General features: G+C 36.2%; 1 protein-coding gene across 1 annotated transcript in view; it reads left to right on the forward strand.

Annotated features, from left to right (window-relative positions):
* LOC307126812 (copine-8) overlaps positions 1-27534 on the forward strand; it is a 153514-nt gene that overhangs the window by 91797 nt on the left and 34183 nt on the right. Inside the window, exons 7-13 of the mRNA XM_079817530.1 lie at positions 10647-10710; positions 14876-14979; positions 17951-18055; positions 22768-22809; positions 23899-23974; positions 27039-27092; positions 27465-27526. Coding sequence (XP_079673656.1) covers positions 10647-10710; positions 14876-14979; positions 17951-18055; positions 22768-22809; positions 23899-23974; positions 27039-27092; positions 27465-27526 — 507 coding nt within the window. The remainder of the gene's footprint in view (positions 1-10646; positions 10711-14875; positions 14980-17950; positions 18056-22767; positions 22810-23898; positions 23975-27038; positions 27093-27464; positions 27527-27534) is intronic.

Genomic DNA, 27534 nt, shown 5'->3' on the forward strand with positions numbered 1-27534 from the left:
GAAAATCAATTATAAGCAGTTACATTCATCATCATACACAAATATATATATAATTTAGGGGCGGCAGTGGCTCAGTGGTTCATGTAGGTTGTCTACAAACCGGAAGGTTGGTGGTTCGATCCCCGGTTCCACCTGACCAAGTGCCGAGGTGTCCATGAGCAAGACACCTAACCCCAGCTGCTCCTGACGAGCTGGATGGCGCCTTGCATGGCTGACACCGCCGTCGGTGTGTGAATGAGTGTGTGAATGGGTGAATGTGAGGCAAAATGTAAAGCGCTTTGGATGGCCGTAGGTCTGTTAAAAGCGCTATATAAATGCAGTCCATTTATAATGAAAATATAAGAAAAGAGTGGTGTCACTCCAGACATTAGCATAGATCACTGAGTGCCCAGCCTAAGCACAGGTGCCACTCTTCTGCATAATGGTAACCACAAAATTCAAAAACATTACAGAAACTCCTCTAAATGTCCAACATAACTGAACATGGAACACTAACATTAACATGCCCAGTTAGTTATATCAACAACAAAAAAAATGATTCATGCAGTTTTAACACAAATTAATTAAATAAACTTCAGTTTTAAATATATTAGGTTGATTGAACACAATTAAATTAAGTTGTGACAAAATTAGATATGTTTAAGTAAAGTGAACAGATTTTAAATGTGTCATCTATGAAGGGCCTGAATCAAGGCCACTTTTTCCAACCAGTTTTCCTAAATGGCACATGTATGTCCAAGACTTTTGGTCAAACAGCGTCCTAGCGTCTTTATTGCCACATGCAGGTAAACTCATGGCAATTATAAGAGAATTTTGTTTTTATTTACTTTTTATTTTAGTTAAATGGGATCCGCAAACAGTGATTGACTGTCGTAAAGCTGAAAGCAATGCAATTATTGAGAATCAGATTTAATAATAAATATATTTAAGCTGTGACTTTGTTAATCTGGTTTATTTCTGATATTTCTGTTTTGGCTAATGGCTGGTAACTTAAAAATGTTGTAGCCAAATTGGCTGGTGAGTAAAAAGTTAGTTTCAAACCCTGTATATATATACATATATATATATATACATATATATATACATACATATATATATATATATATACATATATATATATACATATATATATATATATATATATATATATATATATATATATATATATATATATATATATATATATATATATTTGACATTAACACCCGCCAAATGCGGGTGGATTTCAGCATTGGCGTGTAAAGCAGTCACTCCTACTTGTCGCTTTGGCTGATTGAAATTTATATATATAATATATACATATTTGTCTAAAAAGGCATCTGAAATAATAAACTACTGTAAGTGCAATAGAGTTGTCAAATATAACGATTGATCAATGCAAATCGAATAGATACACAAAACCCGCTGCACTTTCTCTCTCTCTCATCTCTCCTGCAGCAAGTTACACACAAACTCACTTCCCCTCACTCACGTGATTCGTTTGCTCCAGATAAATACTGTTGGTGTTACAGGGCTTGAATTTCAGTGCATATTGTGCATAATTTTACTCAGATTTTGTGCTCACACCCAAAGTATTAGTACTAACTTTAGTTATTTTTCACTGCTTATTGCACTTAAACAATCGAATAAACACAAAATAATGTCAAAATGGCGGTCTTGGCGAGTATTCACATAATCACAGTCAGTTATATTTTAAGTGACCATAAACAGTTGAGAAAGAAAACGCATGTGTAACAGTATAATGGATCCGTGCATCAGATCTTAAAGTGACAGCAGCCTAATATACCTGATGCAAAATTATGAGATAATATTAAAAATATCTATATGACAGTTTTCCCCCATGGCATCGATGTCAAAATTGTGTTCAGTGAAAATACTGAGTGGCTACCCAGCAATTTTGCATTTAAAAGACATCTAATAGCTGTCCAAACCAGGGCCATGCACAGACCTTTTGAGGGGCATGTGTTGAAATTGAAAAAGGGCACCCCAAGGACAACTGCATCTGTTTAACTACCCCTAACCAATAAGCACTTACGTTAAATACCTTATTCCCACTTTTTGAATATTTTCTTTATTTTTATTGAAAATAAATGCCTTTTGGATCTTCTATGTGATGGGAAAAGGAAGTAGAGCGAGTTTGGCAAAAGGCAGATTCGAACCTCTGGCCGATTTGCGTCAACATTTTAAACCATATACTTTACCCCTACACTTTTGCCACTGTAAATAGCTTGGTGTCTTTCCTAATATTGGCTGGCTCAACCAGACCTTTACTGAACAAGGTGGACTATATGCACTTAATGTAAACAACAACATTACTGTAGTAGTAAAACCATGGTTTACTACGTTTATACGTGAAGACGAGTGGAGAGTATAGACTACTAGATAAAAAAAATTAGCTAGCTAGCGAATACATGCACATTGTAAACATGAATTAAACATGCAACCATAATATGATTAAATGTTAATAAATTAAGTGTATTAGCAATCATAAATCACAGAACAAATCTCTCTGAAGTATTTTTTACCTAGGTGACGACTAGAATCACTCAGTTGCTTTGCGTAAGTTCCAGTAGAAAACAGTGTGGGGCACACCTGTGCCTATTTATGATTTTACGATGGTAAAAAAAAAAAAAAAAAACACTAATTATATGTTGCTGTACTACCTATCAATTAACATTTTACAAAAGTCAAACTCAAATGCAGTTATGGGGTTTTTGCGTAGCGAATGTGTGCAAATGTGCATTTTATCCGTCATTAAAACGGCGGTATCATATTACGTTTTCATCGACACGTTACAAAGTTTGGAATTTTGGTCAATTGTGGCATATTCAACCACAATATTCAACCACATATATATCCTACATTATATATTTGAAATATTCGTATAATTAAGAAATTTATTGGAAATAGTTTGATATTGTTTTCATCAAAGTGCTTTGTGAAATGAGTAGCTTATTCCCTCAGAGGAACACAGTGTCTTTTAATGATTATTTTATTACCTTCGTCGACCTTTACAATGTTCGTAATGTTGTGATTCCACTCAGAGATGTTTTTTCCATGGCTTACAACTCTTTACTATGAAGAAATTTTATGTGAAAAAGACAAAGGCAGCCCCTGCTGCGCTCTAAACATCAAATATGTTCTGATTGGGTGTGATTTTCAGTGTGGACAGACAACAGCCACTGAAAACGTGACACAATGTGCCTAGTTACAACACAGCGTTGGTGTCAAGAAGCTCTGGAGAGAATCAGAGTTTGAGTGATGAGCTAAAGCACTGCAAATAATGACCGCTTGACTATCATATCTATTCCTTTCTGAGAATATAAAGCAAGGGTCATTTCTTAAATGCATTTCTATAAAAAAAAAAGCAGCTCTTTACGGGTTGATTTGAATGATACTTGTTATTTCATTCAGGTCTCTGTCGACCGAGGGGAGATAATTACACACGCACAGACAGAAAAAAACAGCCATTGCACTGCGGTGTCGCCAGTACTTAATTACCTTGCTCACTCAAGACGCTGATTGCAAATGCATGCATCTTGATTGGGACTTACAGGAGGGACTAAATGTAGAGAAAAAAAAAACAATAACAAGGTATGAAAGCATTTCGCTGTGTGTTTGATTCAAGAAAGTGTGTTTTGCAGCATCGATGCTCTAGGATGAGGCTTGAAAACTTAATATTAGAACAATGTTGCTTGTCACGCACAGACCAAGACACTGAAGAAGAACCTTGGACAAATGCTTACATTTAAATGTAATGTTTATATTTGTTTTCTAGAAGCGAGGAATTGTTGGAAAGCAGTGTTTCCCCCCTTTTTCTGCCTTATGTACCCACACAGCTCCATTAGTAAGGCCTTTTCCAGGTGATTCCAATAATCCGCCTCCTCTTGAAAAACTAAAGTAGTTTTAGAAATATTGAATATAAAAATTGTTGAAAATAAGTAGTTTTGCATAATCTTGACTTGTATAATAATGTTGGGGATAACATGACAAACTGCTTCATTGTTTAATTTTTTTAAAAACTGTTGTCTTCCAAAGTATCATAAAATGTCAGATAATTCACCTTTTTATGACAAGATAAGGTTAGGTCATGTGATGTGACTTTCCAAGAATGTTATAATCCTTTATAATAATAATTATACAGCGATCAGGCATAACATTATAACAGGTGAAGTGAATAACACTGATTATCTCTTCATCACGGCACCTGTTAGTGGGTGGGATATATTAGGCAGCAAGTGAACATTTTGTCCTCAAAGTTGATGTGATAGAAGCAGGAAAAATGGGCAAGCGTAAGGATTTGAGCGAGTTTGACAAGGGCCAAATTGTATTGGATACACAACTGGGTGAGAGCATCTCCAAAACTGCAGCTCTTGTTGAACTGGCGACAGGGTCATGGGAGGCCAAGGCTCATTGATGCACTTGGGAAGCGAAGGCTGGCCCGTTTGGTCCGATGAAACAGACAAGCTACTATAGCTCAAACTGTTTAAGAAGTTAATGCTGGTTCTGATAGAAAGGTGTCAGAATACACTGTGCATTGCAGTTTGTTGAGTATGGGGCTGCATAGACGCAGACCAGTCAGGGTGCCCATGCTGACTCAGTCCACTGCCAAAAGCGCCAACGGTGGGCACGTGAGCATCAGAACTGGACCACAGAGCAATGGAAGAAGTTGGCCTGGTCTGATGAATCACGTTTTCTTTTTCATCATGTGGATGGACGGGTGCGTGTGCGTCGCATACCTGGGGAACACATGGCCCCAGGATGCACTATGGGAAAGCCGGCGGAGGCATTGTGATGCTTTGGGCAATGTTCTGCTGGGAAACCTTGGGTCTTGCCATCCATGTGGATGTTACTTTGACACGTACCACCTACCTAAGCATTGTTGCAGACCATGTACACCCTTTCATGGAAATGGTATTCCCTGGTGGCTGTGGCCTCTTTTAGCAGGATAATGTTCCCTGCCACAAAGCAAAAATGGTTCAGCAATGTTTTGAGGAGCACAACAACGAGTTTGAGGTGTTGACTTGGCCTCCAAATTGTTTCCAAATTCCCCAGATCTCAATCCAGTCGAGCATCTGTAGGATGTGCTGAACAAACAAGTTTGATCCATGGAGGCCCCACCTCACAACTTGCAGGATTTAAATGATCTGCTGCCAATTTTCTGGTGCCAGATACCACAGCACACCTTCAGGGGTCTAGTGGAGTCCATGCCTCGATGGGTCAGGGCTGTTTTGGCAGCAAAAGAGGGAACACAATATTAGGATATTATTATATTAGCACATAATATTATGCCTGATCATAATGTTATGCCTGTTTACACCATGACATTCTTACAGATTTTTTGTTGAATTTTTTTTTTTTTTTTTTAATGGTTTGACACAGGTTTAATTTGGCTGAGATATTTGGTAGATTAAACATTGGAAAGTAAAATACATATATCATGTGTCATCCACATAACTTGACAAAACATTTCTTTGCTTTATTTCCTTAATAAAATAAGTCTGTGTTAGTATGAGGGTCGCCTATTAATTACAAAAACATGTGAATAATAATAAAATACATTTTAATTAATAATTATTTGATTTATCCTATGTGTATTTTATGTCCATATGCTTATTTTTACGTTTTAAAAAAAGGTCCACTTTGAAAGTATAAATGCATAATAAACTTACACTCTAAAAAAAAAAGGTTCTATATGGCACCATATGGTTCTTCGCTCGTAATCATAGGGGAACCTTTTTAAGTGCTATATAGCACCAATTTTGGTGCTTCAGTGGTTCTTCAGCGGTTCTTCAGAGGTTCTTCACCGGTTCTTTGACTAAGGTGCTATATAGCACCGCTAACTATGGTGCTATATAGCACCGCTACCATGTACAGAACATGTTAAGATATGGTGCTAAATAGCACCAAAAGTGGTTCCTCTATGATTACGACGAAGAACCATTTTTGGTGCCATATAGAAACTTTTTTTTTTAAAGTGTACTTATGGTTAGGAATTATAGATGTGCAGTATAGAAGTATATAACTGAACTGCATCAGTAAATCTACAGTTACATTGGATTCATAGTTAGCGCAGAACAGTACAAGATTCTCAGCTTTTAAATCTTTTTGTTCAACATGACCAATTTCAATATAATGTTCCACTTGAAATACAAAAAAAATCTAAATTACTCCCTCTGAAATATGTATGAGATGACATCTTAGTCATATTTATTAGATATCTCTGCTGGGTCCCTCCGTCGCACAGGTTGGGGTTGTCATGGTGACGACAGGGTTTCTCACACTTCATGTCTTCCATTTGGACCAACTTATGCTCACTGTAATGTTTTCCAATTCTGCACAGCAAAAACCTGTATTTCAGTCAAAATGTATGAGATATAAAGCAGAGTGCGTATTTGCTGCATCATGATTGCCTCTCAAGTTTTTTTTTGTTACCCTGCAAATGAGCTATAACAAATAAACTAATTAAACTTTACTAATTCATGAATTTTAATGTAGTAATTAGTGGTGTAGTACTCTTAAGAGCATTTTTGACTGTCTTTATCCTCAACATTATGCATTTGCAATTTACCAATTCATCTTATACATCTGTATTATCTCTGTAGTACAAAGATGAATTTTGTTGTTAATGATTTAATTTGATTGGTAACAGCTCTATATACTAGTGTCTTATTCTAATTATATTTATTATAAGTCATTTATTATAAGTTATAAGAAATTTCTCAGGTAGTACTGTGGATCTCTATGAATTTAAGGAGTGCTTGTCTGGTCTTGGTCTCATCCTGCCTTGGTCTTGGTCTTGTCTTGGTCTCAAAACACATTGGTCTTGGTCTCGACTTGGTCTCGGATAAGGTGGTCTTGACTACAACACTAGTAGCCGATCCTCACTCTTACAGAATTTGATGGGTTAGATATAAGTGAAGATACAATGGTTCAGCTGCTTTTTTTGTGTAAAAAAAAAAAAGCATTTACATTGTAAATTTTTTGTAACAATTTTAAAGTCTTTGCTTGCATTACTTTTGATGAACAGGCACTAACAATTTTGACATTTAAATATTATCCAAATATTGGAAACCATGTAATGTAACAAATAACCAGTAAAGATAAATATGGAAGTCAGTAATACTTAAAATAAATCAGATTATATCTGTAGTCCTGTGGGTGAATTAAAGATTTACAAACGCTTAACAGTTGGCCACATGGGTCCGGGTGGCAGCTATCTAGAAATCTCCTTCACGGAGCGTGTAGAGTTAGTTCAGGATAATTGGGACTTTTTTTCTCATGGGTAAAATGCATGTGTCCTAATTTACTTGAATTCACCCTACCAAAAAATTACAATTCTGTCATCATGTGTAGTTGAGTAAAGAAATAAATGCACCAAAAAATATCCAATATACAATCTTCTGAAGCTGTGATAGTTAATGATTATTCACTAAAAATGCCCCCCTCCATTGAAGCTTTGAAATGTTAGGACAACAGAATTTGACTATAACAACCACAAAAAATGTTGTGTCAGTCTCATTTGGCACCAGTGGGACCTTTATATCTTGCGTATTTTATGACCAAGCACCATTTACATGAATGACACCTTATATTTTTTATTTCAGAGCTACAGCAGGGGGGAATATTTCCAGTTAATAATGACTTAAAGTCCCCCTGGCCTGTAGTCAACAATGTTATCCCTTAAAACTCATCTTTGATCACCAAAATTACATATTTAAATGTTTTTTCCTGTGAAAAAAATTCTTCATGCTTTAAAATAACTTGAATGTAACCCTACACCCTTGCTTCATGTAGTATACGCGGATCCATAATTATGCAAATTAGTCCCGCCTCCACCCACTCAGACCAGGGGCACGTTCAAAGCTCAAACCGGTGCGCAACGTTTTGCTACGGTTTCCGGTTGAATGTCATGTTTCCTGGAAATGGTGTGCATTGGTGTGCAACAGGTTTGAGATGCGTTTTATCTCGTTTGGTGGGTGTGTCAAAAATGTCAGCCCAATCAGCAGCAACATGTATAAAAAAAAATGCGGTATTAAAGAGACAGCTCGCACAATGGGTCCAAGTAAAGTTGTTTACAAATGTGTCCGCTGCAGCTCAGTATGTATACGCAACAATTGAAGATATTAGAAGACATGATTGTCGTAAAAAAAAATGTATACAGTATATATATCAACATGATGATGTATTTATTTATATTTTTAGCTTCATTGCAAGGCAAATTTCATATATGGTAATTAAGTGCTTTACATAAAAATGAGAAAGAAAATACAAGCTATTAAAATAGTAAGAACTAGAAATAAAATAAAATAAAATTAGAATTGATTACCAGGAGAAAGTTCATTAAATGGGATTGGGATGTTGTCTTTTATTCTGGACGGCAAGGGCAGTGATTGCATGTATGTTGCAGTATTAAACACATATTTATATCGATTTCATCAGGCTCCGAAAATTCCTCAAAAAGAACACAAAGAATGGCCTTCTCGGCTTCTCTCATAGAGCTAATAATTTGTTGCTAAAGTTACACAAACCATGTTCTTGTTCGTCATCTCAGTCTGCCTTCTAAAAGTTAGGACACAATGTTTCTAAGTGCTTAGAAACGCTTTGAACAACTTAGAACATCAGTGGAGAAAGGCATATATTTCATCATAACATCACAATATACATCATATACATAATTAACCCGCTATATTGCTAAATGTACCCGATTTTTTATATCAGCAGAAAAATATTCTCTTGAGACTCGCCTACTTCAGAGCAAAGTTAATGATATGCTAAATCCTGCCTACGCATTGACATGATTGGTTACACGGTAGTTTGTAATAATAAGAAACACCATGATTCAAAGGGTGTCTTGTCTTTTTTCCACTGCAGGTTTGAGAAAATACTCCGCAATGGTGTTGACTTATGAATTTGCACATGGTTTGTCTTAAAGCATATTAAAAACACCACATAGATGGTCTTTAAATTTTGGTCTGTTTATGACACAAAGCTGGTCACAAGTACACCAGTCCTCCCTCACTGCTGCACTCCCTCACTCACACTCAAAACTACAATTCCCAGCATTCCTCCTGCCTCATCACCTGCACTTAATCAGCCATCATCTGCACCTGCACCTGATCAGCACGCTCTTCACCACAGTATTTAAGCACAAACCTCAGTCACACACATTGGCTGCTTCTGAAATGGCAAACTCTCTTGAGTAGGTACTAATTTTCAATAAGTAATAACTTTAGGGCCACAAAACAAAAGAAAAGAAAAGAAAGTATATTCTATATATGAATGTAATCTGGAAGTGTGCGATTTTGGATGCAGCCATCGCCTGGTCTACGACTTGGACTGCGGATTACTTACCTGCGATTTCTCCAAGTTCCTGTATCCTTGTTCCCTTGCTTGTTCTCCAGCTCCTGCATTCCTCCTGCATTCCCGTTATCCCTGTAAGACAGATATTGTTTGTTATTCAGTCACTCTAATGGCAACCAAAAGGTGTGAGTGTGGATTTACTTGGCTATTGAATTAACATCCTCTATTGTCACCTGCCATCCCAATAACTGAAGATAAATTTATTGCACTGCTCATTTTTTGTAGTCTAGATTTGCCTGTTTTGGACACTATTCAATAAAATGTGGTGTTGTTCACCCATCTCTCTCTTGAGGCTTTTTTGGGTTTTTTTGGACAAAGTTGTTTGTGACAAGCCTTAAAGCGGGCCACGCCCCCAATCACTTTAGGGTGCAAATTGTGCTTAAAATCTTGTGGCAAGGCTTGGATGGAAAAAAGCAGCCCGAATATTCTTTAAAGTCACCTTTTACCAAGCTCACATTACATATTAAAATTCTCTCATTGCTATTACATATATCTGAATTACATTTTGTGTGAATCAATATTCAAACAGCAGAAGAGCAAGGTTTTAGTTGAACAATTTTAACTACTATATATCTATCATATGGTTTAAGTAATATATGTACTGTATGTTAATTTTGGGACTCATAGATCTCATAGATCAAGTCCAGTTCTAATAAAGTACTCGGGCAATACTCACTTTGCTATATGACAGCTCGCTTCTGCCCAGAGCACAATGGCACAGCCTCAGTCCAATTACACTCACTTAAAGTCTGTACACATGAGAGAGCATTCATGAACCTTAATCAAGACTTCATCCACCCAGCTGTCTGTGCAAGAGTCAATTCATTATATTACCAACAGCAGAAGAATCCATCAGAGATCTACACAAACACGAAAGGGACTTTCTTTGCCATTTCACAATGAATAGATTGTGACTTTAATATGAAGCCTGGTACTTTGTAACCTAATTAAAGGTTTTATTTTTGTTTTTGTTTTGGTGCCATGGTAATGTGTTATTGTTGTTATTACTATGCATGTATATAATTTATACTATCGGTAATACCATGATATACCATGGAGTACTATTTAAACACCTTAGTGTGATTCATACAAAAATTGTCCTTGTGATGTATTATGACAGTTCATTTATTTATGTATATCCTGCACTTGCTGCTATTGCACTTCTGGTTAGACCTAAACTGCATTTCGTTGCCTTGTACTTGTACTTGTGTAATGACAATAAAGTTGAATCTAATCTAATTTACACATTTATGACCTCAATACTCTCGTTTTGTCATTCGCAGGGGGATTCCAGGGAAGAAATGTGGGAAAATTATTGTGAAGGCTGAGGAGCTTAACAACTGCAGGGTAAGAGCTAATATTGATCGTTTGAATTCAGGTTTTATCTGTGTCCCAAGCTTGCTTATGCTCATTTACAGAGGTGGAAAGTAACGAATTACATTTACTCGCGTTACTGTAATTGAGTAGTTTTTCTGCGTACTTCTACTTTTTTAAGTAGATTTAAAAATCTGTAATTTTACTTTTACTTAAGTATGTTTTGTTTGAAGTATTGTACTTCGCTACATTTTAAACCACATCCGTTACTGAGTAAAAATAAATAATACAAACGGGGGAAAATGCAATCCGGAAACGACTGCATTGAATTGAAGGCGGGAGAACGAACGCAAAAATCAAAAAAAGATGGAGACGGACGGACAAGACAGACGTCAGACCCAGCTGAAAGCGAAACGCCGTCGTGAACCCCTGGTTAGTATGGAAAAGCTTTGGATATAGACAAAAAATAGCCGGGTGTTGTCCTGGAGGAAAACAAATTAGCAAAAAAAATGTTGATGCAAAGGAGGAAACACAGAACATGTTCGGGAACACCATCCCTCTGTGCAGATAAAGGTACGTTTATAACTTAAGGCCGAATGTTTTCTGTGATGCAGAGGGAATCCCGGAATTACCTACCTACAGTATAACGCAGAAGTCACGTAAAACACGCAAACTGATGGATGAATAAATATATCGACAGTAGAGCTGTACAATAAATCAAATCGCGACATGGTCTGTGAATATTAAAGCTTAAAACACTGCTATATGAATATATGATCTGCTTGTTCTGTCTCTGTGTGAATGAGCAGCGCCGTTTCGTCTACTAGCCTACATACTTAAGTAGCCTCGGGCTCGTGGTGTTTAACGTCTCAAAAAACATATTTGGGCATGATCATACAGTATGAACATTTCCAGAGCTGATCTGAGACCCCCTAATGAACATTTTCATCATTTTATTTGATTAAAAGCCATTATCAAATACACTCTGAAACAGATCTTCCATGAAATAGATCCTCACTAAAACCTGTTAAAATAAACGGTTTAACTAGATGAAATTGTAACAGAAATATATTACTATTGTAATATATTTAGGCCTATAGAATACTTGTCAAAATAATAATAATAATAACAACAATAATAATATTAAATAATTTAAACATTATTTAAGAATATATTTTTAAATCCATGGTTTAATTTAGTAAAACAGCAGCGCTTTGCCCACAACAATGAAAGGATAAGTATTTGATTACCACCGTTTTGGTAATGTATTTATGTATTAAATCATAAAAAGAAAAATTTCTAATCTAATCTAATTCATAATAATTTATTTAGTTCATTAGACATGTTTTATTGAAATTTTAATAAAATTATTTTTTCAAAAAATGGTTTCAAGTTTGTTATAATAAAGCATTTGTTCAACAAAAAAACTAAATTTTTTGTTAGTTTTCATTAATTTAATGCCATTTTAACTGGTTATAATAATAACCATAATTTAATAATACAGTTTATTTATTAAATAATTAGTACCGTGATGCTGTGAAACTGATGTTTTCATATCATGAAAATCTCATTCTATTACAACCCTACACGGGAGATTCCCCACCCCGCTGTTAAAAAAAGTAACTCAGTAACTTTTACTCTGAGTACATTTTAAATGAACTACTTTTTACTTTTACTTGAGTACATTTTTAGACAAGTACTTTTACTTCTACTTAAGTAAAATTTCATTGAAGTAATAGTACTTTTACTTGAGTAGAATATTTTGTTACTCTTTCCACCTCTGCTCATTTAAGCTTGGCCAAAATCACTCACTGTCAGTTGCCTACCTCTAACATGTATACTATTTTCTGATTTAATACAGAAGTATAAACAAATAAAAAAATAAAAAAAACTGTGGATTCTCTAATTAAATTGTGTGTGTGTAGAGCAATACATTGTTAGCTAACATTAAACTCTGTTGAAAATCACTGATTTTTTATGATTTGGATTTTTGATAATTAAATTGTGTGTCAAGAGTATTACGTTGTTTGCTAGCTTAGCGACATGCTGATGTCAAACTGTTCTAAAATCATACACCGATCAGGCATAACATTATGACAGGTTAAGTGAATAACACTGATTATCTCTTCATCACGGCACCTGTTAGTGGGTGGGATATATTTGGCAGCAAGTGAACATTTCGTCCTCAAAGTTGATGTGTTAGAAGTAGGAAAAATGGGCAAGCATAAGGATTTGAGCGAGTTTGACAAGGGCCAAATTGTGATGGCTAGACGACTGGGTCTGAGCATCTCCAAAATTGCAGCTTTTGTGGGGTGTTCCCGGTCTGCAGTGGTCAGTATCTATCAAAAGTGGTCAAAGGAAAGAACAGTGGTGAACCGGCAACAGGGTCATGGGCGGCCAAAGCTCATTGATGCACATGGGGAGCAAAGGCTGGCCCGTGTGCTCCGATCAAACAGACAAGCTACTGTAACTCAAATTGCTCAAGAAGTTCATGCTGGTTCTGATAGAAAGGTGTCAGAATACACTGTGCATCGCAGTTTGTTGCGTATGGGGCTGCATAGACGCAGACCAGTCAGGGTGCCCATGCTGACCCCTGTTCACCGCCAAGAGCGCCAACAGTGGGCACGTGAGCTGAGCATCAGAACTGAACCACGGAGCAATGGAAGAAGGTAGCCCAGAAGATGAATCACGTTTCCTTTTACATCACGTGGATGGACGGGTGCATGTGCTTTGCTGACCTGGGGAACACATTGCACCAGGATGCACTATGGGAAGAAGGCAAGCCGGTGGAGGCAGTATGATGCTTTGGGCAATTTTCTGCTGGTAAACCTTGGGTCCCGCCATCCATGTGGATGTTACTTTGATATGTACCACCTACCTAACCATTGTTGCAGACCATGTACACCCTTTCACGGAAACGCTATTCCCTGGTGGCTGTGGCCTCTTTTAGCAGGATAATGTGCCCTGCCACAAAGCAAAATGGTTCAGGAATGGTTTGAGGAGCACAACAACAATTTTGAGGTGTTGACTTGGCCTCCAAATTCCCCAGATCTCAATCCAATCGAGCATCTGTGGGATGCGCTGAACAAACAAGTTCGATCCATGGAGGCCGACCCTTGCAACTTACAGGACAGGGGGGGGGGGGGGGGGGGGCAATATTAGGATATGGTCATAATGTTATGCCTAATCGTTGTATATGATCCAAGTCTCTTGCGAGCTTCCATTGCTGATTTTATGGTTTACATTTTTGCTTAAGAAATTATGTAGTCTATATCATGTTGTTAGCTTAGAAACATGCTAATGTCAAACTCTATTGAAATGACTTATGAACCAAGTCTCCTGTGAATTTTCATAGCTGATTTTGACCTTTATCTATTGAATTACTGTGTCTAGTAGATCACGTTGTTAACTTAGCAATATGCTAAAGTCAGACTGTATTAAAATCACTTATGAGCCAAGTATCCTGTGAACTTCCATCGTTGATTTCGTGATTTTTGCTAATGAAATTTTGTGTACAGTAGAGCATTAGTTTGTTAGGTACCAACATGCTAATGACAAGCTCTATTTAAATCGATTCTGATTAAGTCTTCTGTGCGTTTTACGTGATGAACGCTATGCAAAGCGGTTTTAAATCAGTTACTGTGTGGTTCCATTTCATAATGTAATGCCTATAGCCCTGTAGTCAGGAGAAAGCTAATTTCATTTGACTTCTCAGCATGTCTGTTATAGTCTATTCTATTCATAGTATTTATCTTAGTTGTAAAACACAGGATTCAGTAATAGCACACATGATGTGCCAAGAACTCCAGCTGTGCTCACACACACATAAATACAGAAAGGCCTCCACGTTGCTAACGGAATTTGTCTTTCACAACAGGGACCAATAGACCTTATTCCATTCCCTGCTGGAGCATTGCATCTCACACAGACAGTGAATGTGTGTCTACATAAACGCTTGTCAAATGGATTTCTGATTAGGCCTTTTAGCCTTGCCATCTGGGTACAGTAGTCAAGCAAATATGACATGCCAAGCTATTTAGCATTTGCATAATGGTAGCTATCTAGAAACCATAAATGGCCAAATACTTAGCTCATTTATACTGATACTGTTGTCCTAGGTCTGAGAAGTGCTCTAAATCCACATGCACACTCCCATTGCCCTCATAACCTGCTTTTCTAAAACATTCTCGCCCTGCAGGAGTCTGTGATGATGCAATTTTGTGGCAACAAGCTGGACAAAAAGGACTTCTTTGGCAAATCGGACCCCTTCTTAGTGTTCTATCGCAGCAATGAGGATGGAACGTGAGTAACACAGACACATGAGCGGATTCTTGTCAGCTACACACACTGCTCACAACGTAATCTCATCTCTAGGCTCTGTGTTGGGGAAATGGCTTTCCATTGAATCCCTTTAGGTTCATACCCATAGTCATTTGCACCTGGATCAGCAAGGGTTCTCCTGAAATGGAACAATCACTTCTTATCTGGCGGATTCTGTTCTTCAATAATTCCTGATTCCTTTACTCAGAGACTGAGGGGATATTAAGTTTTTCTCTGAAATTTCAGAATATATGTGCCTTTGTTTGTGTAGATCAGCTACAAGATTTTTTTTACTGCAGTGAAACTACTGTTCATATATACATTTACTAAGTTAACTGTTCTTAAAGGGATAGTTCACCCAAAAATGAAAATTCTGTCATCATTTACTCACCCTCAAGTTGTTCCAAACCTGTATGGGTTTCTTTGCTCTGCTGAACACAAAATAAGATGTGTTTGTAACCAAGCAGATAGAGCAACCATTGAGGGGAAAAAATACTATGGTAGTCAATGGTTGCTCTATTTGCTTGGTTACAAACATTCTTCAAAATATCTTCTTTTCTGTTCAGCAGTGCAAAGAAACTGAGGGTGAGTAAAGGATGACAGAATTTTCATTTTTGGGTGAACTATCCCTTTAAGGGTTTCTTTATCTTCTCAATTATATTGTTAGCTTAGCAACATGCTAACATCTGTCATGTTGTTCCAAACCTATATGACTTACTTTCTTCTGTAGGACATATTAGAAGATATTTTAAGAAATGTCCATACAATGGAAATTAGTGGTCACCAAAACGATTGCCAACATTTTTCAAAATGTCTTCTTTTGTGTTTCAGTTGAGTAAATTAAATGTCATTTTTGGGTAAACTACCCCTTAAACGTGTGTGTGTGTGTGTGTGTGTGTGTGTGTGTTTCAGATCACTTACTAATGAGGTTCCATTACAGTTACAATATGCAGACAGTAGACAGGAAGGCAGCTCGCTAAAAGCTAATGTTGACTAATGGTTAATGCTAATGATGACTTTATGAGTACAGTGTGGTTGTTATTACCATAAATGACACAACCAATGTATGTGTATGTGGCTATTGATTTTTTTTTAGATGGAATTACAAATTAATTTACAAAAAGCTGCTGTTGCTGTTTGACTAGCAGGCAGAGATGGATCATTACTTGGCATTTCTTGGTATCAGCCTGAGACAGAGCAAAGCTGGTCTCACAGCAAAGCATATTTTTAAGATAATTTGATGTCACCGTTTTCATAAATTCACATTTTTGTAGTTAACATGGAGACTTTATGGAGTTTTTAGTTGAAAATGGTGTCATGTTAACGGCCCCTAAGACTCACAGACATACACACTCAGCAATAGATGCTATTTACACTAAGTGCAAATAGTGATTGATTGTAAAAATAGCAGTATTTTCTTTGCAATAAGTGTAATAGTTAGATGATATTTATACTTATAAATAGTGGCAGATATTTTGCACATCAGTGTTGTACATTAAACGGTGTGCAATAATAACAGAGTGTAAAGGATTATATTATTTATTAAAATGTATTAATTGTTATTTATTATATGGATACCACCTTATTGGAACAATAAAGCCCTCCCTAAACCTACCCCTAACCTTAACCGATAAACACTTGATTATTAAACACACATTCTCCACTTTATATCCACTTTTTGAATATTTTCTTCATTTTTACTGAAAATAAATGCCTTTCTGTTCTGATATGTGGTGAGAAAAGGGAGTAGAACGAGTTCTGCAAAAGGCGGATTCAAACCTCAGATCGATTTGCGTCAAAACTTCATACCACACGCCTTACCACTACACCATTGCTACTGTAAACAATCTAGTGTCTTTTGTAATTTTGTCTGGCCCAACCAGACGTCAGTAGGCGGAGTTAGTGTAAATAGCATTTGCACTTAGGCCGCGTGTCCACCAAAGCGTTTTTATCCAGCTGAAAACGCTAGGCACTCTGCTGAAAATGCTTCTATATAAAAATGCAGATACAATGTAAAGTATTTGCTCTGGCTCTCGTTTTAAGTTATTTTGTTCCGTTGTTACGCTTATTGTTGTCATCCGTTGACGTTGTACAAGCACAATGTGGCGGTTGTCCAGTGCTGTATTTGTCCCGCTCCTCCTCCACTGTGATTGGATGGCTGGGTAAAAAGTGACAGTGATGAGCGCTGAGTTTTACTCAAAGTTGAACATTCTTCAACTCTCGGCGACCAGTAAAAAACGCGAAATAGACGCTCAGCTCCTCGTTTCGCTCATGCGATTCTAAAAACGTGACACTTCCATTGAAAACAATTGGAAAAATATGCCAGTCGTTAGAAAAAATGCTTTGGTGGACACACGGCCTTAGTGTAAATAGACACTCCGGAAAAAAAATTGTGTGTGTATAAGAGAGCAAATATGGAAAAGGCCAGTATTGAGCTGTGTATTGAGCCCATAACTGAGCAATCTATTCATGTCTCTGTCCTTTAGAGCAGAGTCTGTTTTTTAAAGTAAGTCTTGCGGTGATTTGAGGGAGGTTTAGCTCAAGGTCCAGCTTCAGAAAGTCGAACCGAATATGTCCAATATTTGTTCAGTTTCTAAAACAGCTCTGTTGATGCTTAGCAATAAAACCAATACAAATTCCCAACAATGATCACTTTTTTGTACAGTTTTCAATATGTTTGTACAAGGATTATTTCTGTATAGCTTCACAGTAAAGTCTGCCAAATAAAGTGTGATATCAGCTTAGTCAAACATGATATTCTGCGATCGTTTGTGCTAAAACATGAAAAAGATTTCAGTTACTTACATTTTACAAGTATTAAACTTGCATTTGAGACATGTCTTCAAACTAGTGTTGTCAGTTAACAATGCTTACAAAGTTAACTTTTGACTTCATCAAGTTGATGACAGCTGCATTACTGTATTATTTTCAACTCTTTGCATTTATCTTACAGATTTACCATTTGTCACAAGACAGAGGTGGTGAAGAACACGCTAAACCCTGTGTGGCAAGCCTTTAAAATCCCTGTCAGAGCCCTGTGCAATGGTGATTATGACAGGTATGGAGTGTTTTGTACTGCGTTATGGAATTTTAAGGTTAATTGCTTCACATTTGAACCACATTTAAAATACAGTAAACTGATATACTCACACATCATGCATCAATTCAATTCTAAATTCCATATCTATATTAGTTATTTGATACCTGTAAACAGCATACAGCTGGACCAAAAGTTGTTGTCACCATTTAAAAAAAGATGTTTAATATTTCAAAGAGCCCCTATTTTAAAGGCTTCAAATTTAGTTTTTGGAGGTATTTAGGTTTAAAGTTTTAAATGCATCCCAGAATCCAAGGTTAAAAAACACTTTAATTTTCTCATAGTATACATCGCAGCATCACCTCCTTTCTCGCAGAATCTGAAAGGATTTGGTCTCTCTAAACTCAGCCTTTCCTTTGATTGGTCAAATGGATCAGTCAGTTGTGATTGGTTTACTGCTTATTACCATATTTGAATTTGAATGTCGCTTATTACCATATTTGAATTTCATATTAATGTTGAAAAAACTCATAAAATGAAAATTTCAGGCCATGGGACCTTTAAGTTCTCATAGGCCGTCACAGTCATCTTTTTTTTTAAATGTTTTTTGTTGTTGTTGTTTTTTCTGTTATTTTTCCAGACCACTGTGGTCCTCAAAGGTTTAGTTCGCCCCAAAACGAAAATTCTGTCATTAATTGCTCACCCTCATGTCATTCCAAATCCGTTCCAAACTCATCTTCAGAACACAAATGAAGACATTTTTGATGAAATCTGAGAGCTTTCTGTCCCTCCATTGATAGCTATGCAACTACCACTTTGACGCTTCAAAAAGTTAATGAAGAGATCGTAAAACGAATCTCATAAATCATTCTGGATAGCTACATAATCAACATATATTTAGAAATCTGACACTTTGGAGTGTTTCAAGATACAGAATTACTCAGAATGTTAATAATATGTAGGTATATATATATATATATATACGCTAAAACATAAAAAAAAACAATAAAAATAAAATTTTAAATGTATAAGTAACATATTATATGGATGTGGTATAATAACTTATAACCACAATTAAAGTGAAGCCACGAATGTGGTCATGCTTCATTTAAAATCTGAGGATTATATCTATAAAACTATGCATTTTATAAGACCATGTTGTGTGTTTTAGAGAAGGCTAATGAAAATGCTAATGAAATTATTTATGGCCCCTATAACTCCCCTGCACCCTAATGTCTGGCGCAAAGAATTGCCCATTCAAGTTTCTATTGTTCTCTCTCGACTAATGTTAGCACTTCTGCCGGTATGAAACTTAAGCTTCATTATTATTTTATCGTTATTCTTTTGTTTGTATTCAGCCATTATTAGCCTTTATTCTGGCATTACATTGCTTGCCCATTTACACCACTTTCATCCAAGATTCATTAATACACCTATTACCTGAAGCCTTTCTAAAAAAAAAAGGAGGAAAAAAAGTGTCACAACTCACGCAAAACACTCTGAACACTCAGGTTGCATAATTCAGTGGGAAATTAATTGAAATGCTATTATGTATGTTGTGTATGATGAAATATTTTGCAAACATGCGAGAATAAATCAATATTTCATCAAATATGTGCACTTTTGGACTAAAAGCCGCAACGGACGCTGTTCAGTACAGCTGTGTGAACACAAATAAACCGCATTAGACGTGACTAATTATTAGTGCGTGTTTCTATTCTATTGATTGATTATTTTGCACTCCAGACATAAATTAAGAAATTACTGTCACTGCAACCGAGTATTATCATAAACAATGGTTATTGAAGCTGGAGCCTTTAATCTTTCTAATAATACACAATTTGTCTATATGACATTAAGAATGTGGTTTTGATGTGCATGAATGTTTAAAAACTATAATCTGAGGCCGTGGGCGATACAGTGTTAGATCTATTCATCATATGAAGAGATTTAGTCAAAAAAATTTGACCAAAGCGTTCAGAAAACTCTCCGATTTCATCAAAAAGATTTTGTGTTCTGAAGATGAACGAAAGACTTACGGGTTTGGAACGACATGAAGGTGAGTAATTAATGACAGAATTACATTTTTTTGGATGAACTAAACCTTTAACATTAAATCTCAAAAGTCCTCCTCAGTTGAAATCGTGTTCCGGTTTGAAAACGGTTGAAAACGCGGGTGCCCCTCTGAAAGCCAGGAAACCCTAGATCCGTCACCACCTTTCTCCCCTCTAGCAATGACCCTGCATACAACACAGAACATAACTGATTTGTACACTACATTTGCAAAGCATAGGAACACATACATAATCAATGAACGCAAGTTTCTTAAACACCCCCATCTAAAAACAGACAAAAAATATATTTTTGTGGCGATTCAACCTATGGTGTTGCCTCTCCATATTAAGTTAAGATAGGAGAAATTATTTTGAAATCATTTAGGGTCACAGGTTATCTCACTACCTGAGACATAAGATAGTCAGACAGATCCAACAAAGAAGAGAATCCCAAACGCAACACTGTATCCCAGAAGCCTCCATCATGAGTAGCTCATACGGAGCTCTTGCTGTGTGGCGATAAAAACGGGAAGCTTCCTCGCGGTAGCGACACTCACTGATGAGCATCGATCGGTACCGTAACACACTCCCCCACACAATGCCTCAGCTTTATCTGTGATTGAACATGTGGGAAACGAAATAGAGAGACAGACAGACGTAGAGGAAGAGCACTGGGCATCCGGAGGAGTCTGGGACCTGAGATAAGCCTGTGCAGACGCTCTAATAAAGAAGCACGGAGTGTCTCGCAGATGATAACACTGAGAATGGGTGCTAAGGGATGCTGTGGGGATTGGGTTGTTGTTAGCATGTGTTGCGTTAAAGCTCTGTGTAATTGACAGAGCTGTTCTATTTGAGCTGTGCAAACTCAACACTCGCCTGTCACGCCACAGACAGCAGAAGTTGTAATTATTTTCTGTCAAAACACACTAATCCGACCCTCTAACCCTAGTATGTGAATAGAAATTGCCATCACTCTCAAAAAAAAGTACAGTGGAGGTAAAATTTTGTTCCTTGGGGAACAAAATGTATAACTGTACCTTTAAAATGGTCCTTAGGATACAATTATACCATTGTTTTCCTCTACTTAGAGGTACAGAAATTAAGGGTACCACCCCAGTGACGGCCCTTCGTACCTTAAAAAGTACAAATGTGTACTTTTTTTTTTTTTTGGAGAGTGCATGAAAGGAAGAGTAAACTGATTTAAGAGAGATTGTAACTATAAGTCCAGTTATTAAACGGATAGTTCAGGTTCAAAAAATATTCTGTTCAAAAATGTTTCTAAAATATATGCACATCTTTCATTTATAATCACTACTTTGAGAATGTCAACCATAAACAGCCTTCACACGCAGCACAGTGTGCCTGATTTGCACCATATTGGGATTATCAAATTCACACAAATTATTAGTTATTATAATTGCAAAAATGTATTTTTTTTCAATTATTCAAATTGAACATTTGAAGTTTTTTGTGGTTTAATTATAGCCAATGATACCTGATGTTCTTACTTTGTTCTTCAAGGTTTTGAAAAAGAATAAAGAGGATGATTAGTGCAATGATTTAAATATGTATCTGTCATCAACAATAAAGCTGAACATTATTTTAAAACTTTTTTTTGATGTGATGAGAGTTACCATGGAAACAAATAATTTTGAGTCCAACTACATGAACAGTTCTGTATAATCTCAGAGTTGTCATCTCATGAATATGATAATTCCAACATGACATGAACACAGTTTAAGGCTAATATTACTTTAGAACAGTTGATGAGAAATGCTTTCTAATGCAAGAATCACTATTACTATTGGTTCAACATCGGCATGCAGCATTTGTACTATGGATTTTATTATATAAATGATAATGAATTATGATTTCATCTAGCAGACAAAAAAAATCTGGACCCACTTTATATTAGGTGGCCTTAGCTACTGTGTACTAACATTTAAATTAATAATTTGATACAATGCACTTATTGTGTACATACATGTTTTAACATTGTACTTAAAATTACCTGCATGTAATTTCTGTAGTACATATATAGTTGGAACTTCCCTTACACCTAACCATGCCCTTCAACTTACCCATACCATCACCTGTCCCTAACTTTACCCGTATCCAACCTCAATATCAGCAAAAGTGTTTTGCAATACAATATGAACACAATAAGTACATTGTACTTATTTTTTTTTATGTAAGTACATAGTAGTTAAGGCCACCTAATATAAACTGGGACCAAACGTTTTTGATCAAACAAGCAGAAAAAAGGCAATAAGCCTACACAACAAAAAACAAAACCATATCCAGATTTGTAAGTCTGAACGGACAGATCAAATTTCAGCTAGTTTTCCTCATCATTCTCATTATTAATATTATATAGAGCTGTGTCCAAATTCATTTTTTGAAGAAATTCAGTCAAATACACAATGCTGCTTTAGCTATAAAAACAAAAAACATTTTTTTTTGATAAACATTTATGTGTCTTTCCGTCATACACACGCATGCTATAGACATACTTGATTACGTGAATTATTGTGGCATGGAATAACTTAATTCTCTAATCATGGATGGAATCATATTTCAGCTGTGTATGTATGATTGAACTCGCTATGCAGAAAAACTGTTGAAATCACAACACTATGTTTATGTTCAATATGGACCAATTCTCTGTCTCTCTCACAGAACGATCAAGGTTGAAGTGTATGACTGGGATCGAGATGGCAGGTAATGAACTGTAAACTGTCACATGAAGCTTAAAATACTCACCTGACACTCACTGCATACATCCATTGATTATAGGGTACAGATAGCTAAAGTCTTCTCAGTGGGACATAGGGATTGAGCATGAAACAAATGATCAAATTGAACAAATTGTCCTTTAAGTACATTTTTTGATTTGAGTATATGTTTTCAACCAAAAGTCAAACAATTATTTTTAGCTCATTTCCACAACAGAATAAAACATTTTAAAATATAATCGTACGGTAAAATCGCAATTCTGACTTTTTTTCTCGCAATTACAAATGTATATCTGGCCATTCTGACTTCTTTTCTCGGAATTGTGAGATATAAACTCACAATTGCGAGTCATAAAGTCAAATTCTGAATTTGTTTTTGCTGCATTGATCCACACATGCAGAAGATCAAAAAAAAAGGACATGGTCAAGCACAGAAGCATTGAAATATCCTTGTTCCCCGTATCTCATATTTTTTTCCATAACCATGTCCTCTTAAGGGCTCGTATTTCTTTCCAGTATACACCATAACTGCACGTGCATACATAGACACTTATGTAGATACATTTTTTACTGGGATTTGTTATATCTATTTGTTTGTATGTTGTTGTTTTTTGTTTTTTTGGAACCCAAATAAAGCCTGATCAGTCCATCACATACATTTATAAATTAAATCATAGTGATTTGAAAAGATTTGGCGGGTGCTTTGATCTAAAATAATTAATCTTTTAATTCATAGAATGATTGTGTTGTAACTTATCAGAGCTAAATTATGAAAACACTTTACTTTAGGGTCCAATTCGCATTATTAACTAACTATAAACTGTCACTTTTGCCACAATAAACTCTTAATTACTGCTCATTAATAATGAGTAAGGTAGTTGTTAAGTTAACATGTGCTTTATAAGTACTAATACACAGCCAATATCCTAGTAATATGCATGCTAATATGCAACTACTGTAGTTAATAATGGACCCTAAACTAAACTGTTACCTGAAAATGTAAAGCTCATTATGAAACAAATGTAATGTTCTCCAACAATGTTCTGACAAATCTTTGTATGTGTGTGTTTTACAGCCATGACTTCATTGGAGAATTCAGCACAAGCTATAGAGAACTGTCAAGAGGCCAGTCACAATTTAATGTGTATGAGGTAATCTTATTCGTTTTAATAATTTGGAGAGCTCATTTGCATGGTATTTTTCAGAGTAAGTGTTCACAGTATAACAAATATAACTTACAGTATACAACTTATATGCTGCAACTTCTGAATAAGTAAGAAAATCACTGAACTTCCAGACAACCTGTGAAAGGAATTCCAGTTTTCTCTACTAATTTCCACACATTACAGTTCTCACTGTGTGAGTACCAGAAATTAACTTTAAGAACCTTAAGAATTATGGATAATGAGAAACACTTAAAGAAAACTGAAGTGTAGCTGGTTTCTTCAACATAATCAATTTTGACATGAATCCTATTTTTCCAGTCAATTCGATGTACAGTAGACCTGCATATGAAAGACATTTGGCTCTGGAACATCAAACCCAAACTAAATATATATATTTGATTATAGTTGTTGTTTATTTTATTACAGTTCAATTATAATGTTATAGAGAATGAGCTTGTCATGATAATTTCCCACCTTCTTTATGGGCACAGTAACATTTACTGATAATAACAATAATAGACACAATAACAATAAATATATTTGAAGTGAATATATGAAGTTATATAATGAAGTTATTTACAGCAGAATTTTGTTGGACTAGATACACTGTAGATATTTATATTATCCATTTTTGCTGCTGTATCTTTAATGCCTTTATGTAAACGTTACCTTTACACTTTTTCACAGGCTGTGGGTTATTTTATTTCATTTTTATTATTTTAAAGTGCCGCATCCTTCAGTATCAATTACATTATGGAAAATTTGCAAAACAATCCAAGCTAAAATATGCAAAGATCAGACTGAAATTATCAGTGTTCTTGTTAAAATTAAACTTCAGATGCTCGTTTCTAACATTACAATCCTTCAGAAAGATATGCAGAGCTATAGGTGCTACACACAGCCAGGAACGTCAGGGGTTTGACAGATTACGTCTGCATTTTACTTTTATACATTTTACATTTTACTCTATAATTTAGTGGTAGTTCTTCTTGTGTTTAGTCCATCTATGTGCCGTCACACATTCACATGGTATGTTTTTGTAGCTATTAAATGCTCCGTTTGAACTGGGAAATCATTTTTGAGTTCTGAATGTTTAAGTTTTTGTATGACTTCTGTTATCTGAAATGATGAGGGAAAATTTAAATTTCAGATATGAGTCTTCATTTTTCAATTAATATTGCCCATTGTTTAAGTTAAAAGTAAATGTACCATTTAAAAAAAAATAACCAGTACTGAAATAACATGATTACTGAAATATTTTGTCAGATGCTTTTGCCCTGAGACTGTTGCCCCTATCAAATCTAAATAGCAATTGAGAAGGGATATTATAAAAACTGACAAATCTCATTTTCAAAGTTTTCTCAATTAGAGTGAGTAATTTCACACTGACATTTAAGAGAAACACTCAGAATTTACAGATCTGGAGATGTTAGCAAATGATCTCGTCCCTCAGGCACTGCATTTAATCATAGCTCATTCAGCATAAGTGTGTGGGAGAAAGACAGAATTTATTTTATGTATTTTATATACGTGGCTCAGCCATATGTGAAGAATCATCTCTATAATCTCAGGCTTTTGTTGTGTTTGGTCTCACATACACTCACCTAAAGGATTATTAGACCCCCTTTCGCCTTCAGAACCGCCTTAATTCTACGTGGCATTGATTCAACAAGGTGCTGAAAGCATTCTTTAGAAATGTTGGCCCATATTGATAGGATAGCATCTTGCAGTTGATGGAGATTTGTGGGATGCACATCCAGGGCACGAAGCTCATATTCCACCACATCCCAAAGATGCTCTATTGGGTTGAGATCTGGTGACTGTGGGGGCCATTTTAGTACAGTGAACTCATTGTCATGTTCAAGAAAAGGGATGGACATTGTCAGAAACAATGCTCAGGTAGGCCGTGGCATTTAAACGATGCCCAATTGGCACTAAAGGGCCTAAAGTGTGCCAAGAAAACATCCCCCACACCATTACACCACCACCAGCAGCCTGCACAGTGGTAACAAGGCATGATGGATCCATGTTCTCATTCTGTTTACGCCAAATTCTGACTCTACCATCTGAATGTCTCAACAGAAATCGAGACTCATCAGACCAGGCAACATGTTTGTCTTCAACTGTCCAATTTTGGTGAGCTCGTGCAAATTGTAGCCTCTTTTTCCTATTTGTAGTGGAGATGAGTGGTACCCGGTGGGGTCTTCTGCTGTTGTAGCCCATCCGCCTCAAGGTTGTGCGTGTTGTGGCTTCACAAATGCTTTGCTGCATACCTCGGTTGTAACGAGTGGTTATTTCAGTCAAAGTTGCTCTTCTATCAGCTTGAATCAGTCGGCCCATTCTCCTCTGACCTCTAGCATCAACAAGGCATTTTCGCCCACAGGACTGCCGTATACTGGATGTTTTTCCCTTTTCACACCATTCTTTGTAAACCCTAGAAATGGTTGTGCGTGAAAATCCCAGTAACTGAGCAGATTGTGAAATACTCAGACCGGCCCGTCTGGCACCAACAACCATGCCACGCTCAAAATTGCTTAAATCACCTTTCTTTCCCATTCTGACATTCAGTTTGGAGTTCAGGAGATTGTCTTGACCAGGACCACACCCCTAAATGCATTTAAGCAACTGCCATGTGATTGGTTGATTAGATAATTGCATTAATGAGAAATTGAACAGGTGTCCCTAATAATCCTTTAGGTGAGTGTATTTCTCTAGCCTCTTGTTTTGTTTCCCTTTTTCTTACATTTCCTTTTCTTCCTTTTCTTACATGCACAAATACACTCGTGGTGACTCTTATTTATATATCAGTAAGGATTGAAATGTAGCAATGCATTTAACAGTTCTGGTTCCAATTCAACTTTAGAACAAGACAAAGTTTTTTAACGTGAAAAAGAAAGAAACTGCAATTTAAAAATAAAGTGAAGGAATCAATTAGGAATGTATTCATTTAAAGCTAAAAATGTAACTAGATGCATCTAAATTATGTAGCCTTTGTAGTCTTATACAAATTCTGTTATTCTTTAAGCAATTGCTCATTTTCTCTGCACAGGTCATAAACCCTAAGAAGAAAGGCAAGAAGAAAAAATATCTCAACTCTGGAACCGTAAGCAAACATTTTTCATGTTGCATTCTTGCTAGTGTATGATTTTGTGCTTTTTTTGTTGTTGTTGTTGTTTCTATGTTGGAGAGGAACTAAAAGTAACATTTCACAATAACGATATATATCACAATATAGTTGTTTTTGCTGGAAATTGGGTTGTAAAATGTTGCACAATTGTCAATCTCTGGCAGGCTTGTAGCTTGACAAGATACAGTTGAAAAGAAGTTTTCCCAACATTTTTAGCTGCTGTTTTGTTGTGTACGCTTGAGGCAGTCTCTTTACTTAAATCAGTTTCACTCAGAAGAATCAGTCAATCGCTGATATAACGACATGACGGCACACAGAATCACAGTCATGGGATTTTCATGTTTCCAGGTGACACTGCTATCTTTTCTTGTGGATACTGAAGTCACCTTCCTGGACTACATCAAAGGCGGGTAAGTGA

The sequence above is a fragment of the Gobio gobio genome, assembly GCF_949357685.1.
Source record: "Gobio gobio genome assembly, chromosome: 5".
NCBI lineage: Eukaryota > Metazoa > Chordata > Actinopteri > Cypriniformes > Gobionidae > Gobio > Gobio gobio.